Source organism: Pelophylax lessonae, assembly GCF_965119305.1.
Source record: "Pelophylax lessonae genome assembly, chromosome: 11".
Lineage (NCBI taxonomy): Eukaryota > Metazoa > Chordata > Amphibia > Anura > Ranidae > Pelophylax > Pelophylax lessonae.
Window position 1 is genome coordinate 123,298,412 of NC_138778.1, and position 13,858 is coordinate 123,312,269.

Consider the following 13,858-nt stretch of genomic DNA (forward strand, 5'->3'; position numbering starts at 1 on the left):
AGAAAACAAATTGGCCTAAAATGTTAAAAAAACAGAATTTTTGTAAAATCTTACCTGTAAAATTCCTTTCTCTGAGTCCTCCGACAGTCGCCGCCTCTTCATATTCGTCACAATGGGGGTATTAGACTTTGCTCCGAAGGAGTAGCTGGCAACAGAATATGTTAACATTAAAGCTTTTAACACATCCCACCCTCAAGGGGTGGTCCCCTCAGTCAATACCCTCCTACTTCCTGCAACCATATCTCAGTTTCAGTGGAATAGCAGTAGAGTATACAACCAAACCCCAAAAGAGGGGCGGGGGCGGCGACTGTCGGAGGACTCAGAGAAAGGAATTTTACAGGTAAGATTTTACAAAAATTCCGTTTTCTCTTACGTCCTCCGACAGTCGCCGCCTCTTCATATTCGTCACAATGGGGACGTCCCAAAGCAGTGCAAACATGAGGGGTGGGAAACGCATCTGCGCCGTAAGGCAACGCAGTCTCCGCATCAAGGAAAGTAACCTCACCAAAGGAAGGAAACCAGCTGGGCAACAGGAAAAAAACTTGCTCAACAGGAGCAACAACCCAGGAAAAAACAAAGAACCAGGGGATAAAAACTTATCCCAACAGCCAGAGGTCCCAACAAGGGACCCTAGGGAACTGCCGCACTAAGAACCTTGCGGCCAAAGGAAGCATCCGCCGATGCCTGAACATCCACCTTGTAGAATTTTGTGAAAGTGTGCACGGTCGACCAGGTCGCCGCCTTACACACCTGGGCTACAGAAGCCCCATGACGACAGGCCCAAGACGTACTCAGAGATCTAGTAGAGTGTGCCTTCACAGGCACAGGGGGAACCTTCCCCTGCAAAGCATAGGCCTGTTCAATGGTCTGCCTGATCCATTTGGCGATGGTAGAGGCCGACGCCGCCATGCCCTTCCGAGGACCCTCTGGAAGAACAAACAAGGAATCCGTCTATCGAAAAGACTCAGTCGATTTAAGGTAAACCCTTATCGCCCGAACAACATCCAAAGAATGTAGTCTCACCTCTTTCGGATGTTTAGGCTTCGCGCACAGCGAAGGCAAGACAATATCCTCATTGAGATGGAATTCCGAAACTCGCTTCGGAAGAAAAGAAGGATTAGGTCGCAAGACCACCTTATCCAAGTGAATAACCAGATACGGAGACTTGCAGGACAAAGCCGCCAGCTCCGACACTCTGCGAGCCGAAGTGATCGCAACCAAAAAGGCGACCTTTTTGGACAACATAGACAACGAGATCTCCCTGATCTGTTCAAAAGGAGCACGTTGTAACACAGATAGAACGAGATTTAAGTCCCAAGGGGGCAGAGGATCCCTCCTAGGAGGAACCAGATGCAGCACTCCCTGAACAAAAGTGCCAACCAAGGAGTTGGAAGCCACGGGACGTTGAAAAAGCACAGCCAGCGCAGACACCTGACCCTTTATCGTAGCCAGCGCCAAACGCTGATCGACACCTGTTTGAAGGAAGGACAACACTCGGGAAACCGAGTACTTGCGGGGTGAAAACCCCCTGGACTCACACCAGGCAAAATAGGCCTTCCAAGTACGGTAGTAAACCTTCCCCGAGGAAGACTTCCTCGCGTTGATCAAGGTATGAACGACCTCAGGGGAGAGACCCCTCTCCTTCAGGACCTCGGTCTCAACAGCCAGGCCGTCAAAGCCAGCGACTGTAAAGCAGGATGGTATATCGGCCCTTGAGACAGGAGATCGTCTCGAAGAGGCAGACGCCACGGGGCGTCGACCGCCAGATTCACGAGGTCTGCGTACCAGGACCGGCGTGACCAATCCGGCGCCACAAGAATCACCGTGCTGCGTTCCGAGTGTAACCTGCGAAGGAACCTGGACAGCAACTGAATCGGTGGAAACGCGTACATCAGCTTGTACTGATGCCACGGGGCCACTAACGCGTCCGACGCGTCTGCCCGAGGGTCGCGCGTCCTTGCCACGAACCTTCTCACCTTGTTGTTGAGACGAGACGCGAACAGGTCCACATCTGGAAGACCCCACTTCGCGCACAACATCTGGAAGACAGCCGGGTGGAGAGACCATTCCCCCTGATCCAGGGTCTGGCGACTCAGATAGTCCGCCTACCAGTTCTCCACCCCCGGAATGTGAACCGCCGTTATCGCCGGGACATGAGTCTCATCGCCGGGACATGAGTCTCGGCCCAGGACAGAATGTCGGCCACTTCTCGAGCCGCTCGGGCACTCCTGGTGCCCCCTTGGTGGTTGATGTAGGCCACCGCCGTGGCATTGTCCGTCTGCACCCGAATCGGGCAGCCCTGCAGCCGGTCCGTCCAACGATGAAGACAGAGATTTATCGCACGCAATTCCAGAATGTTGATCGGAAGGGAGGACTCCCCCTCCGACCAAGTTCCCTGGGCGGACAGAACGCCCAGAACACCACCCCAGCCCGACAGGCTGGCATCCGTGGTGATCACCGTCCACGAGATAGGACGAAAAGACTTGCCCCCCGACACCATCGGGGACTGGAGCCACCACAGAAGGTCCCTTCTGGTGCGATGGCCCAACGAGATTTGAAGATCCAGAGATTGAGGTCGCCCGTCCCACCTGGACAGGATCTCCGCTTGGAGACCCCGCGTGTGTAACTGGGCGAAGGGAATCGCCTCGAAGGCCGAGACCATCAATCCCAGACATCTCATGCACGTCCGCAGAGACGAGTGCGGAAAGTCCCTGAGGGACCTGACTTCCTCCTGAAGAGTTCTGAGTTTGTCTTCCGGCAGGAAGACCTTCGCCTGAACCGAGTCCAGGATCATTCCCAGGTAGGGAAGACGAACCGACGGACTCAGTGTCGACTTTGGAAAATTTATCGTCCAACCAAACTCCTGCAGAGTTTGCATCGTGACAGACAGGTCCTTCTCCAGACCCTGGCTGGTCGCAGACCGAACCAGAATGTCGTCCAGATACCCCAGGACAGAGATGCCCTGGGCTCTCAATAATGCCAGAACCGGTGCAAGCACCTTGGTGAAAACCCGCGGAGCCGAGGCGAGACCAAAAGGTAACGCCACGAACTGGTAATGATCCTCCGCAATGGCGAATCGAAGGTACCTCTGGTGACCCTCGAAAATGGGGATATGAAGATACGCATCCTTCAAATCGATGGAGGCCATGAATTCCCCTGGAACCAGGGCAGCCACCACCGACCGCAGGGATTCCATGCGGAACTTGCGAACCCGCACAGAGCGGTTTAGAGCCTTCAAGTCCAGAATTGGACGAACCTTGCCCTCCTTCCTGGGCACGGTGAACAGATTGGAATAAAACCCCCGAAATCTGTCCCGATGAGGCACCGGAACCACCACTCCCTGAGCCCTCAGGTCTCGCACCGCCAGGTGCAGGTCCCGTAAACGCTCTGGAGACAGTTGAAGATTTGAGGGAAAAAATCTGCTCTCCGGCCGAGAGAGAAACTCGATCTTGTAACCAGATCGAACGATCTCCTGAACCCACCTGTCCCGCACGCGGGCCAACCAGGGTTGAAGAAAACCGAGCAAGCGTCCCCCCACCCCAAAACTGGGTGAGGGCGCCCCTTCAGGCCGCACTGTTATGGGCAGCGGGTCCGGACTGACCGGACTTCTGTTTACCAGACCAGGGCTTCTTTTGAGAGCCTTGTCCCTTGAACGGTTTGCCCTTGCAGTGCGACCGAAAGGCACGAAAGGACCCCTGAGGGGGCCGAAAATTAGCATGCTTCTTCCCAGAAGCCCCCTTAGCCTTGGGGAAATGGGGCAAGAGAGTGCTCTTACCTCCGGTGATCCCCTTAATCAACACATCCAAGGACTCCCCAAAAAGGCGAGACCCATCATAAGGCAGATTGGCTAAGGTCTTACGTGAAGATTGGTCCACCGACCAACACTTCAACCAAACCAGGCGGCGAGACAACACCGCCACGCTGTGTACACATGCAGCCAACGGAACTAAGTCCAAGTCCGCATCACACAGATACATGACACCCTGGTGGATTTGATCCACCATATCCAGGGTCTCCGGCGAGGCCGAATCGGCCACTAGGACGCGTCTAAGCATCTGCGTCCAACTTGCGACAGCCTGGGCAGCCATGAGAGAGGCAAACAGAGCTTTAAGCATAGAACCCGTAACAGAATAAGTATGACGGGCAAGAGACTCCATTCTTCTATCCGTGGCATCACGGAACACCGGGGAATCCTCTGCAGGAATCGCAGTGGATTTGTTCAAAACCGCAATTGCGTGATCCACCGGGGGTGGTACACACCACCGTTCATCAGTGGAAGGCGAAAAAGGATAACGCAGCTTGAACCTACTTGGCACAGCAAAAGGTTTGCGTAAATCGCGCCATTGTTCCTTAACAGCGCGCTGAAAATCATCATTGCAGGGAAAAACCTGCGGCGTCCTGCGTTTTCTCTGCGTCCCATAAGCCGCCAAGGCAGCGGGGGGACACACTTCATCCTGCAAATGCAGCGTTTGTTTTATGGAAGCAATCAATTTATCCATGATTGCAAGCTCTTCAGGCGAGCCAGGGGGAGAATTATCAACCCCCTCAACCTCAGCCTCCACCTCGGACCCCACTAGATCCAGGGAGGAACGGGACCCCGATAAGGAGACCCCCGCCATAACAGCCCCATCACCTTCACCCTCAGAATCAGAGGAAATAGAAACTCTGGGTCTTTTAGTAGATTGAGCAGCCACCAGCATCTGCACCTGAGCAGCAAGGCCGGCCACAATAGTGGCCACATCCCCCCCTGGGGGGGAAACAGTGGTCCCCTGGCTTTCCACCAAGGTGGCAGGAAATTTGCCCTCCTGAGAATCCATTGCCCCAATATGATATGCCGGAGAATAAAGGGTTAACTGCCCCTTTAACAAGCGCGGCGAGCGCAGCCCACCGCACCACACACAAGCACAATGAGACCCCCACAGGGACAATAAACTGACACAGGCAATGGATATAGCAAGAACAGAAGGATAAAACCTGAGGAGACCCTCGCCGCTGCTGCTGCCTCGATCGGTGTACCCAGGAGAAGAGGAAGTGATGAGACCAGGGCGCTCTATTAAAGCCTATGGGAGGCTACAAGAAAATGGCCGCCATGCATGTAGAACATGCGGCCGGAGCGAGGGCAGGCAAAATGGCGCCGTTTGGCGCCGAAACCGCCGCTCCTACAGTACAGTAATGCACATAACACCATCCATATAAAAAAACATGGCAGATCGCCGCAGCGATCGCTGTATTGTGCCCAAACATGCCCCACAGCACACAGCTTCTCACACTGAACAAGGCTGACACAGACAGTGTCACACAGCTCCCCCCCCCCTTGCAGCCCGCAGCATGCAGCAGAGTGATAGGGAGACAAACAGTGTGAACAGAGGCAGGTTACACAGTCCCAGACTGACACCCCCCCAGACAGACAGGTCCCCACATAGATACACTTACCTCTCAATGGTGTGGGGGACCCGCACAGGCGAACAAGCCGCTGCACATGAGGCAGGGAGAGTCGCATACAAGACGCACAAAATGGGGGTTAAGAAACCGCACAGCGTCCAGTGAGGTAGCCACCTCACCAATCATCCCTGCACCGAACAGGGATGGGTCGTTCACTGCGCCAGGAGCGTTACCTGGCTGAACGCTCGATGGCAGGCTGGGAAGCCACTGACCCACGACCTGCGACCAGGGGGATCAGCCCGAGACCCAGCCCGCACGAATCCTCTTCGTCAGAAGAACTAACAAATGCTGACAAAAAGAACAGCTAAGTAAAGGTAGAGAAAAAACTCAAACAAAAATCAAAAAAGAAGAAAGAGGCTGGGGCACAAAGCCCCAGCACAGAGAGAACCAGCTACTCCTGACAAGCTAGACATTGAAACTGAGATATGGTTGCAGGAAGTAGGAGGGTATTGACTGAGGGGACCACCCCTTGAGGGTGGGATGTGTTAAAAGCTTTAATGTTAACATATTCTGTTGCCTAGCTACTCCTTCGGAGCAAAGTCTAATACCCCCATTGTGACGAATATGAAGAGGCGGCGACTGTCGGAGGACGTAAGAGAAATTTAGATTTTTAATTTTTTTTGTGAATGTATATATCAGAATGTAAAAAATATTGTTTTTTTTTTTTCAAAATTGTCACTCTTTTTTTTTTAAAAAAATCGCACAGGTGATCAAATACCACCAAAAAAAAGCTCTATTTGTGGGGAAAAAAAGGACATAAATTTAATTTGGGTACAGCGTCGCACGACCACGCAATTGTCCGTTAAAGTAAAATATGGCCTGGTCAGGAATGGGGTAAAATCTTCCGGTCTTAAAGCCTTTAAAAATATGCTCAATGAGGATTTTTTTGTCAAAGACATGTAGTTAAATACAATTTGGCCTAAATATATGACAAAAATTGAATATATTGGATATTTTTTAACTGTCAAAGTAGAAAATGTCAATTTTTTTGCAAAATTTTTTCTCTTTTTTTATTAATATTGCAAAAAATGAAAAGCACAGAGGTGATCAAATACCACCAAAAGGAAGCTCTGTTTGTGGGAAAAAAAGGACGTAAATTTTGTTTGGGTACGGCGTTGCATGACCGCGCAATTGTCAGTTAAAGTCGCGCAGTGCCAAGTTGCAAAAAGTGGCCTGGACGTAAAGCAGGAAAATCCTCCGGTGGTAAAGTGGTTAAATACAGAATCAAGTGCAGCTGAATTTAACCACATAACGACTGCCCGCCGCAGTTTTACTGTGGCAGGCAGCCGCTCCTGGGCAAAGCGATGTTATGTTACGTCCCTCGTTCAGGAGACTGTAGGGGGCGAGCGTGCGCTGCCGCCAGCGTGCTCCTGCCCCAGCTCGTTAGCTGGGCCACTCGCAATCTCCCGCAGCAGAGGGAGAAGGACAGATGGCTGATGTAAACACAGCGGTCTGTCATTCTCCCTGAACTGATCTCAGAGGCTATGTGATCCTGCTACATAGGATCGCATGTCTCTGATTACTTTACAAGCCATGCCCCCTGACAGTTAGAAGCACGCCCCTAGGGACACATTTAACCCACTGATCACCAGTAATGTTAACCCCTTCCCTGCCAGTGTAATTTGTACAATAACAGTGCATACTTTTAGCAATGATTACTGTAGTTTTGGTCACTGGTACCCCCAAAAGTGAAAAATGTCAGTTAGGGGTCCGATCTGTCCACCACAATGTCGCAGTCCCCGCAAAAAAAAAAAAATCGCAGATCGCTGCCATTACTAGTAAATAAAAAAAAAAAAAACAATAAAAATAATATAAATCTTTCCCATAGTTAGTAAACGCAATAACTTTTGCGCAAATCAATCAAAATACGCCTATTGCAATTGTTTTTTTTTTTTTACCAAAAATATGTAGCAGAAAACAAATTGGCCTAAAATGTTATAAAATTTTGATTTTTACATTTTTTTTTTTGAGAATTTCATATAAAAGAATGTGAACTATATTGTATTTTTTTCAAAATTGTCGTTTTTTTTGTTTATAGCGCAAAAAAAAAAAAAAAAAAAAAAAAAAAAAAAAAAAAAATCGCACAGGTGATCAAATACCACCAAAAGAAAGCTCTATTTGTGGGAAAAAAAGGACGTCAAGTTAATTTAGGTACAGCGTCGCACGACCGCGCAATTGTCCGTAAAAGTAATGCAGTGCCGAATTGCAAAATAGGGCCTGGTCATTAAGCAGCCAAATCCTTCGGTCCTTAAATGGTTAAAGAGAACCTGTATTTTGTTGAAAGACCTAATATTTCTGTACATCTTTCCTGCATTCCAGCAAGTACTGTTGCGTGTATTTTGACTCTTCCTACCCTCATGTGACATCACTGTCTGGTGATTAGTATCTGCAATGTGGGATGTACATAGAGGCTAGGAGTACAGGGCATTTTCAGAAGTCAGTTTCTTTGCCTCCTACAGATGACTAAAGCCCCGTGCACACGCAACGATTATCGGCCGACCGGTCGTCCGTCTTTAGTCCAGAGTTGTGTTTTGTTGGTTGGAATGTGCCTAGACTGCACACGAATTTTCTCGCCCGACAAAATTCTACTTCAGAAGTGATGTCATGTGTTGGTTTGCTTTCTTTGTGTTCTTTCTTCTCTGAGCATGCCCTGTCTTGCTCATTAGATTTTTCCCTGTCGAAATCTGTACTGACTGCACGAAAATCGGACGCGTTTTGACGGCGGACAAAAATTTTATAGTCTGCACACCAGATTTTTTTCGGCCGAAAAGTCTGAGTTGGTTGTCGGAAGCATCATACTAACAAGCCGAAAATCGTCAGATCGGTCGTTCCCTGCCGATTTCCGATGTGTGTGTACGAGGCTTTAGGCTTTGTTGAAAACAGACAGAATGGTCACCTGCTGACTTGACACCATCCACAGGCAGTTTACCTCTTCAATAAATTAAAGTTCAATCAACATAATTTTACTTCATATAACTATAGTACAAAGTTTTTCCCCTGGTCTTTAGAAGTCTAAAACAATTAAGACTGTCCTTAGTCCTGTCTCCTAAAAATACTAACACTAACTCAACATGGAAGAAACCGGGAAAGTCTAGCTAGTATTGAACCTGCTGCAGTTCAATACAAAACAAAATTACATTTAGGTTGGACTGAGCAACTGGAAATGTGTTTGATAATTTTTATTTTAATCAAAAGTAATTTGAAAGAGAGATAAAAAGCATTCATTAAACATTTATCATAACTTTGTGGTTGCATGTCAAAGGTATAGTACATATTCATTGGTTTGAAACTGTTGTATAGGTGTGCTCATTTCACATTCCAGTTGTGTGGGAATTTATAGGACATGTGACATCTACTGTATGTATTTGGCATTTCTGGTGACAAGAACCATAGTTTGTCGACGCTATAACTTTCAAGCAAACCAATTATTATACACTGATTGGGATTTTCTTAAACCCCTTTTACCAAAGACATGTAGCAGAATACATTTTGGCCTAAATTTATGGAGAAATGTGATTTTTTTTTTTTTATTAATTTTTTTATACCAGAAAGTAAAACGTTTTTTTTCTTTCAAAAGGTTTGGTCTTTTTTCGTTTATATAATAAAAAACCCAGTGGTGATCAAATACCACCAAAAGAAAAACCAGTGGTGATCAAATACCACCAAAAGAAAAACCAGTGGTGATCATATACCACCAAAAGAAAGCTCTATTTGTGTGAAAAAAAAAAACAAAACTATATAAATTTAATTTTTGCACAGTGTTGCATGTCTGCGAAATTGCCAGTTAAAGTAGTGCAATGCCGAATAGCAAACAGGCACCCAGTGTCCATCACCTTGAAGGGTTAAATATTAAATAACTCACTGGGATGGGCGCAATTTTTTTTTTTTTTGCACAGATTAAATGTTTTACTTGCACATACTTTTTGCAACTTTAATGGTGCCCTTTAATGGTGAACTATGGACTAATCATTATGTTGATGAATTTTTTGAACATTTTATTTATTGTCAATTTATTTTTTTATTTATTTAATATTAAGAGATGAAGATCGCTAGACATGTGAAATTATACTTATCGTAGCACATTGTTTATTGATCAATTTTTACAGAGTATTTATTGATGTGATTCTAGATTAACATTAATTTAATTAGGGTAGTTTTTTGTTTAGTTTTTCAACCTTAATGGTTATTTTGACTGCGGACTCATTTTAATCTGTGGCGTGAATTGATTTGTATATTTTACCAGCCTTTTTATAGTTGTCCCTGTTAGCATTTTCTTTATTCTGTTGCCCACCCCTCAGTTGGACTGCTTTTGGATGTTTCAATTGTATCAACCCTCAATGAGGAGAAAAAAATAGGATTTTTGCACTTACTATAAAATCGTTTTCTTGGAACTTGATTGAGGGACACAGATCCCACCCCATGTACTTGCTCTCTGCACTGCTTGCTACAAAAATTAAATCATTCTGGGAGTGAGAGGGGTTTAACCAGGCTGACTGGTTTTGTTTGTAAAGCCCCGTACACACGCAATGATTATTGGCCGACCGATCGTCCGTCTTTTGTCCAGAGTGGTGTTTTGTTGGTTGGAATGTGCCTAGACTGCACACAAATTTTCTCGCCCAACAAAAATCTGCTTCAGAAGTGATGTCATGTGTTGGTTTGCTTTCTTTGTGTTCTTTCTTCACTGAGCATGCCCAGTCTTGCTCATAAGATTTTTCCTTGTCGAAATCTGTACTGACTGCACGAAAATCGATCGTGTTTTAACGGCGGACAAAAATTGTATAGCCTGCACACCAGATTTTTTTCCGCCGAAAAGTCGGAGTCGGTTGTCGGAAGCATCATACTAACAAGCCGAAAATCGGCAGGTCGGACGTTGGACAAAAATTCCCTGCCAATTTTCGACGCGTGTGTACGGGGCTTAAGTATCCAAATCCTCCCGTGGAGGTATAACCAAACTGTCTCCGAATTTCGTGTCCCTCAATCATTTTCCAAGAAAGGATTTTGCCATTGGATTTGTAGTAACTGTGGAACTTGTTGGATATATTTTCTCACTGTATTCTCAGAGATATAAGAAAACATCATGTAATTTAACCCGCAGGAACCATGCTACACTAAAATACTAGATTCTGGTGTAGTTGATCATCCACCATGCCTAGGTCAATGTTTTATATAGATTACTAGACTTTTATATAACTGAATTTCATTGTTAAAGTAAAAGAACAGTTGTTCTATTGTTGCCACACTGTCTCCACATGTCCATTTGCACACCATTTCAAGGGCAATATTGGAAAACCGGGCAACTGTTTAGAACAGTTTGACAGTCGAAAGCGTGAACTCCAAAGGCTTTTTTCTTTACTACAGTGGAATTGAGTCCATTATCTTCCTTGGAACATGGCCAACTTGCCCCGTTGACCTCTTACTTACTTCTGAGGGTTTTATGGTTCTCCAGACATGAAGACCTTTTCCTATTATTTACAGTATAAGCAACTTTAAGTTGTCACTGAACAGATGTTGGCATGTTAAAGTTCATTGTGAAGTGGACGGCACTCTGGATCTAGTTTTTCCTCTAAGACTCCATCAGGTGCACAGACCCAGGGGTCTGAAGTCTCCCACTGCCATTTCTTCAGCATTCCCTGCATAGTGAACAATATGTCATGGTAGTTTGGATCACCAGCCAAGTTTCTTAGCTCTTCGGGATCCTTTGAGCGGTCATACAACTCCCAGCGATCTCTATAATAATAGGTGTGGAGCGTTTTAAACCAGTTTGTGGGCAGTCCAGACACAGTCCTGTTTAGCAAATCTTGATAAGTAGGTGATACATAAAAATCTTGATCAATAGGGAATGGCATCTTAAAGTTTAGGTTATGTATAAGAAGATACTGCATGTGCTGGACTGATCTCATTGGATAGTACATGGTAATCTCATGGTGAGACTGGCTGCCAAATACAGTTGCCCAGGGCTGTTCTGACTCCAGAGCAGGAAGGAGGGATTTGCCACTCAGCTGTATAGGTTTACCAAAGATCTTGTAGTTGGGATACTGGATCGAAAACCAATCTAAAATGGTTGGGGTAATATCTAAACAAGTAGGAAAAAAAAAAGGAAGATTTACTACCCAATTCATTACAAGTATTAATGTGTGTTAATTTATTACTTTGACTAGGGCTTCAATTTTACATTTTCAAAACCTAAAAAGTCAGAAATGCGTGTACTAGTTTTCAACCAACCATAGAAATGGAAACAAAAATATAACTGAAGCCTAATGAAATTATAACTATGGCCAAAATAAAAAAAATACCACATACATTGCAGTTTGTCAACATTAACACAGCCCTTATTCTGATTCCCCCCAATAACTGTTTTATAACTTGTTGATTTTGCCAGTAGGTCCATTATTTTTCCACTTCCTTTGTGTCCTGCAAAAGTCTTTTTTTCTATTGGGTTAAATACTTTTAAAAAACAAAACAAAAAAAACCTGTTGCTATCTTAGCTGGATTTGGGCTTTAACTCGTGTATCTTTTACTTTAAAAACGTAAAACCTTGTGTCAATCAGACTACCTTATCCAGAGTTACAAGCTGCTGTATTAAAGCGGTAATAAACCCCAGAACAAAACTGGAATATATTGCAGCTTACTATTCCTTAGATGTGCTGGCTGCATTCCTTTTTTTTTTTTTAGACTTTTTTTTACCTGTATTTCACCTAGTAATCCAGCCAGTAACACTTCTTGTCTTAGGGTAGTCGTCGCCTCCTCCCATGCTCGCCTACAGGACTTTTCCAGAGCCTCTCCAATCCTATGGAACTCCTTACCCTTATCCGTGCGATTATCTCCCACTCTATTAGCTTTTAGGCGATCTCTGAAAACCCTCCTTTTCAAAGAAGCCTATCCTACCAACCCCTAACAAATGTACCTCCTTTTTCTCTATCAACCCATCCCCCACAGTTATTGCCTTTTATTTCACTTTACCCTCCCTTCTAGATTGTAAGCTCTAACGAGCAGGGCCCTCTAGTTCCTCCTGTTCTGAATTGTATTGTAACTGTATTGTCTTCCCTCAAATTGTAAAGCGCTGCGCAAACTGTTTGCGCTATATAAATCCTGTATAATAATAATAATAATATTTGCATTCTGGATGAAACAGTAAGGCCCCTTTCACACACGGACTCAGATTTTCTCAGCGGGGGATCGATCCGCCGATCCCCGGCTGAGCAGGAGGATGACAGCTCCGTCTCCGCTCTGTGTGTGGAGACACAGCTGTCAGGTCCCCATTCTTCTCTATGGGGGAATCGGATAGGAACGGACCGTCTGTCCGTTCTCATACGATCCCATCTGATCCGATCCACTGGATGGATGGAAAATGGGGTTTCCATCCATCCAGGTTTGACGGATCAGATCGGATCTGACATGTCTCCGCTGACATCCAATGCCCCATAGAGATGCATGGGGTGACTATTCAGATCTGCCAAAAAAAACTGACAGGTGGATCTGAACGGTCTGCCTGTGTGAAAGGGGCCTTAAGCAGACATCTTTGGACAGCAGCATTGTCAGTCTTGGGAGAGGGTAGTATTTGGCTAGCAGATTTAGCTGGACTTAATTAGCAAAATAAAGCTGAACTCCAGTTAACACTTTATCCCAAAAAATGAAAAAAAGGTTTGCTGTAACTGCTTATAAAAAGGTTATAAGCTAAATAATAAATCGATAAAAGCTGACATTGTAACCACCTATGTCAGTGTTAAAAAGCTTGTTTTTGGGTTTAATACTGCCCCTAAAGAAGTTTGATCACCACATGGAAAATTTTGGTAAGTCCTCCAGAGTTCCCTATACTCATAGCCTGTTAAAATCTGAGCAGTGGATGTTAAAAAAAAAAAATCTCTTTTTTTTATTCTTGGCCGAAGTTTCACCCCTGAAGCCTAAAAATATGGAAATTCCCACGAACTACAGCCGGAATTGAGCCCTTCCCACAGCGGGAGTCCATGTCCACTGGTTCCCTTCCATGCTTCAGTACACAGGCAGAACGGAGGCCTGTCTATGTAAACAAGGCAGATGCTGTTCAGTTTGTACAAAAGGCATGGATCCTGTGTGTCTGCATGTACAAGCACCCCCCCCCCCCCAGTAGTAAAGCATTGGTCAGGCACTTATTTAACCCTTTGATCTCCCCCTGATGTTAACCCCTTCCCAGCCAGTGTCATTAGTACAGCGACAGTGCATATTTTGTTAGCAATGATCACTGTACTAGTGTCACTGGTCCCCAAAAAGTGTCAAAAAAGTGTCAGTGTCTGATTTATCCACCGCAATATCACTGGCCCGCTATAAGTCGCTGATCAACACCATTACTAGTTAAAAAAAAAAAAAACATTTTAATTAACCACTTGCCGACCGCCGCACGACTATCTACGGCGGCGGTCAGCCCCTCACAGGCAAAGTG

General features: G+C 45.7%; 1 protein-coding gene across 1 annotated transcript in view; it reads right to left on the reverse strand.

Annotated features, from left to right (window-relative positions):
• Positions 1-10,880: 10,880 nt before the first annotated feature.
• Positions 10,881-13,858, reverse strand: part of SGSH (N-sulfoglucosamine sulfohydrolase) — a 133,846-nt gene continuing 130,868 nt past the window's right edge. The window contains exon 8 of the mRNA XM_082272530.1: positions 10,881-11,515. Coding sequence (XP_082128656.1) covers positions 10,959-11,515 — 557 coding nt within the window. The 3' untranslated portion in view covers positions 10,881-10,958. The remainder of the gene's footprint in view (positions 11,516-13,858) is intronic.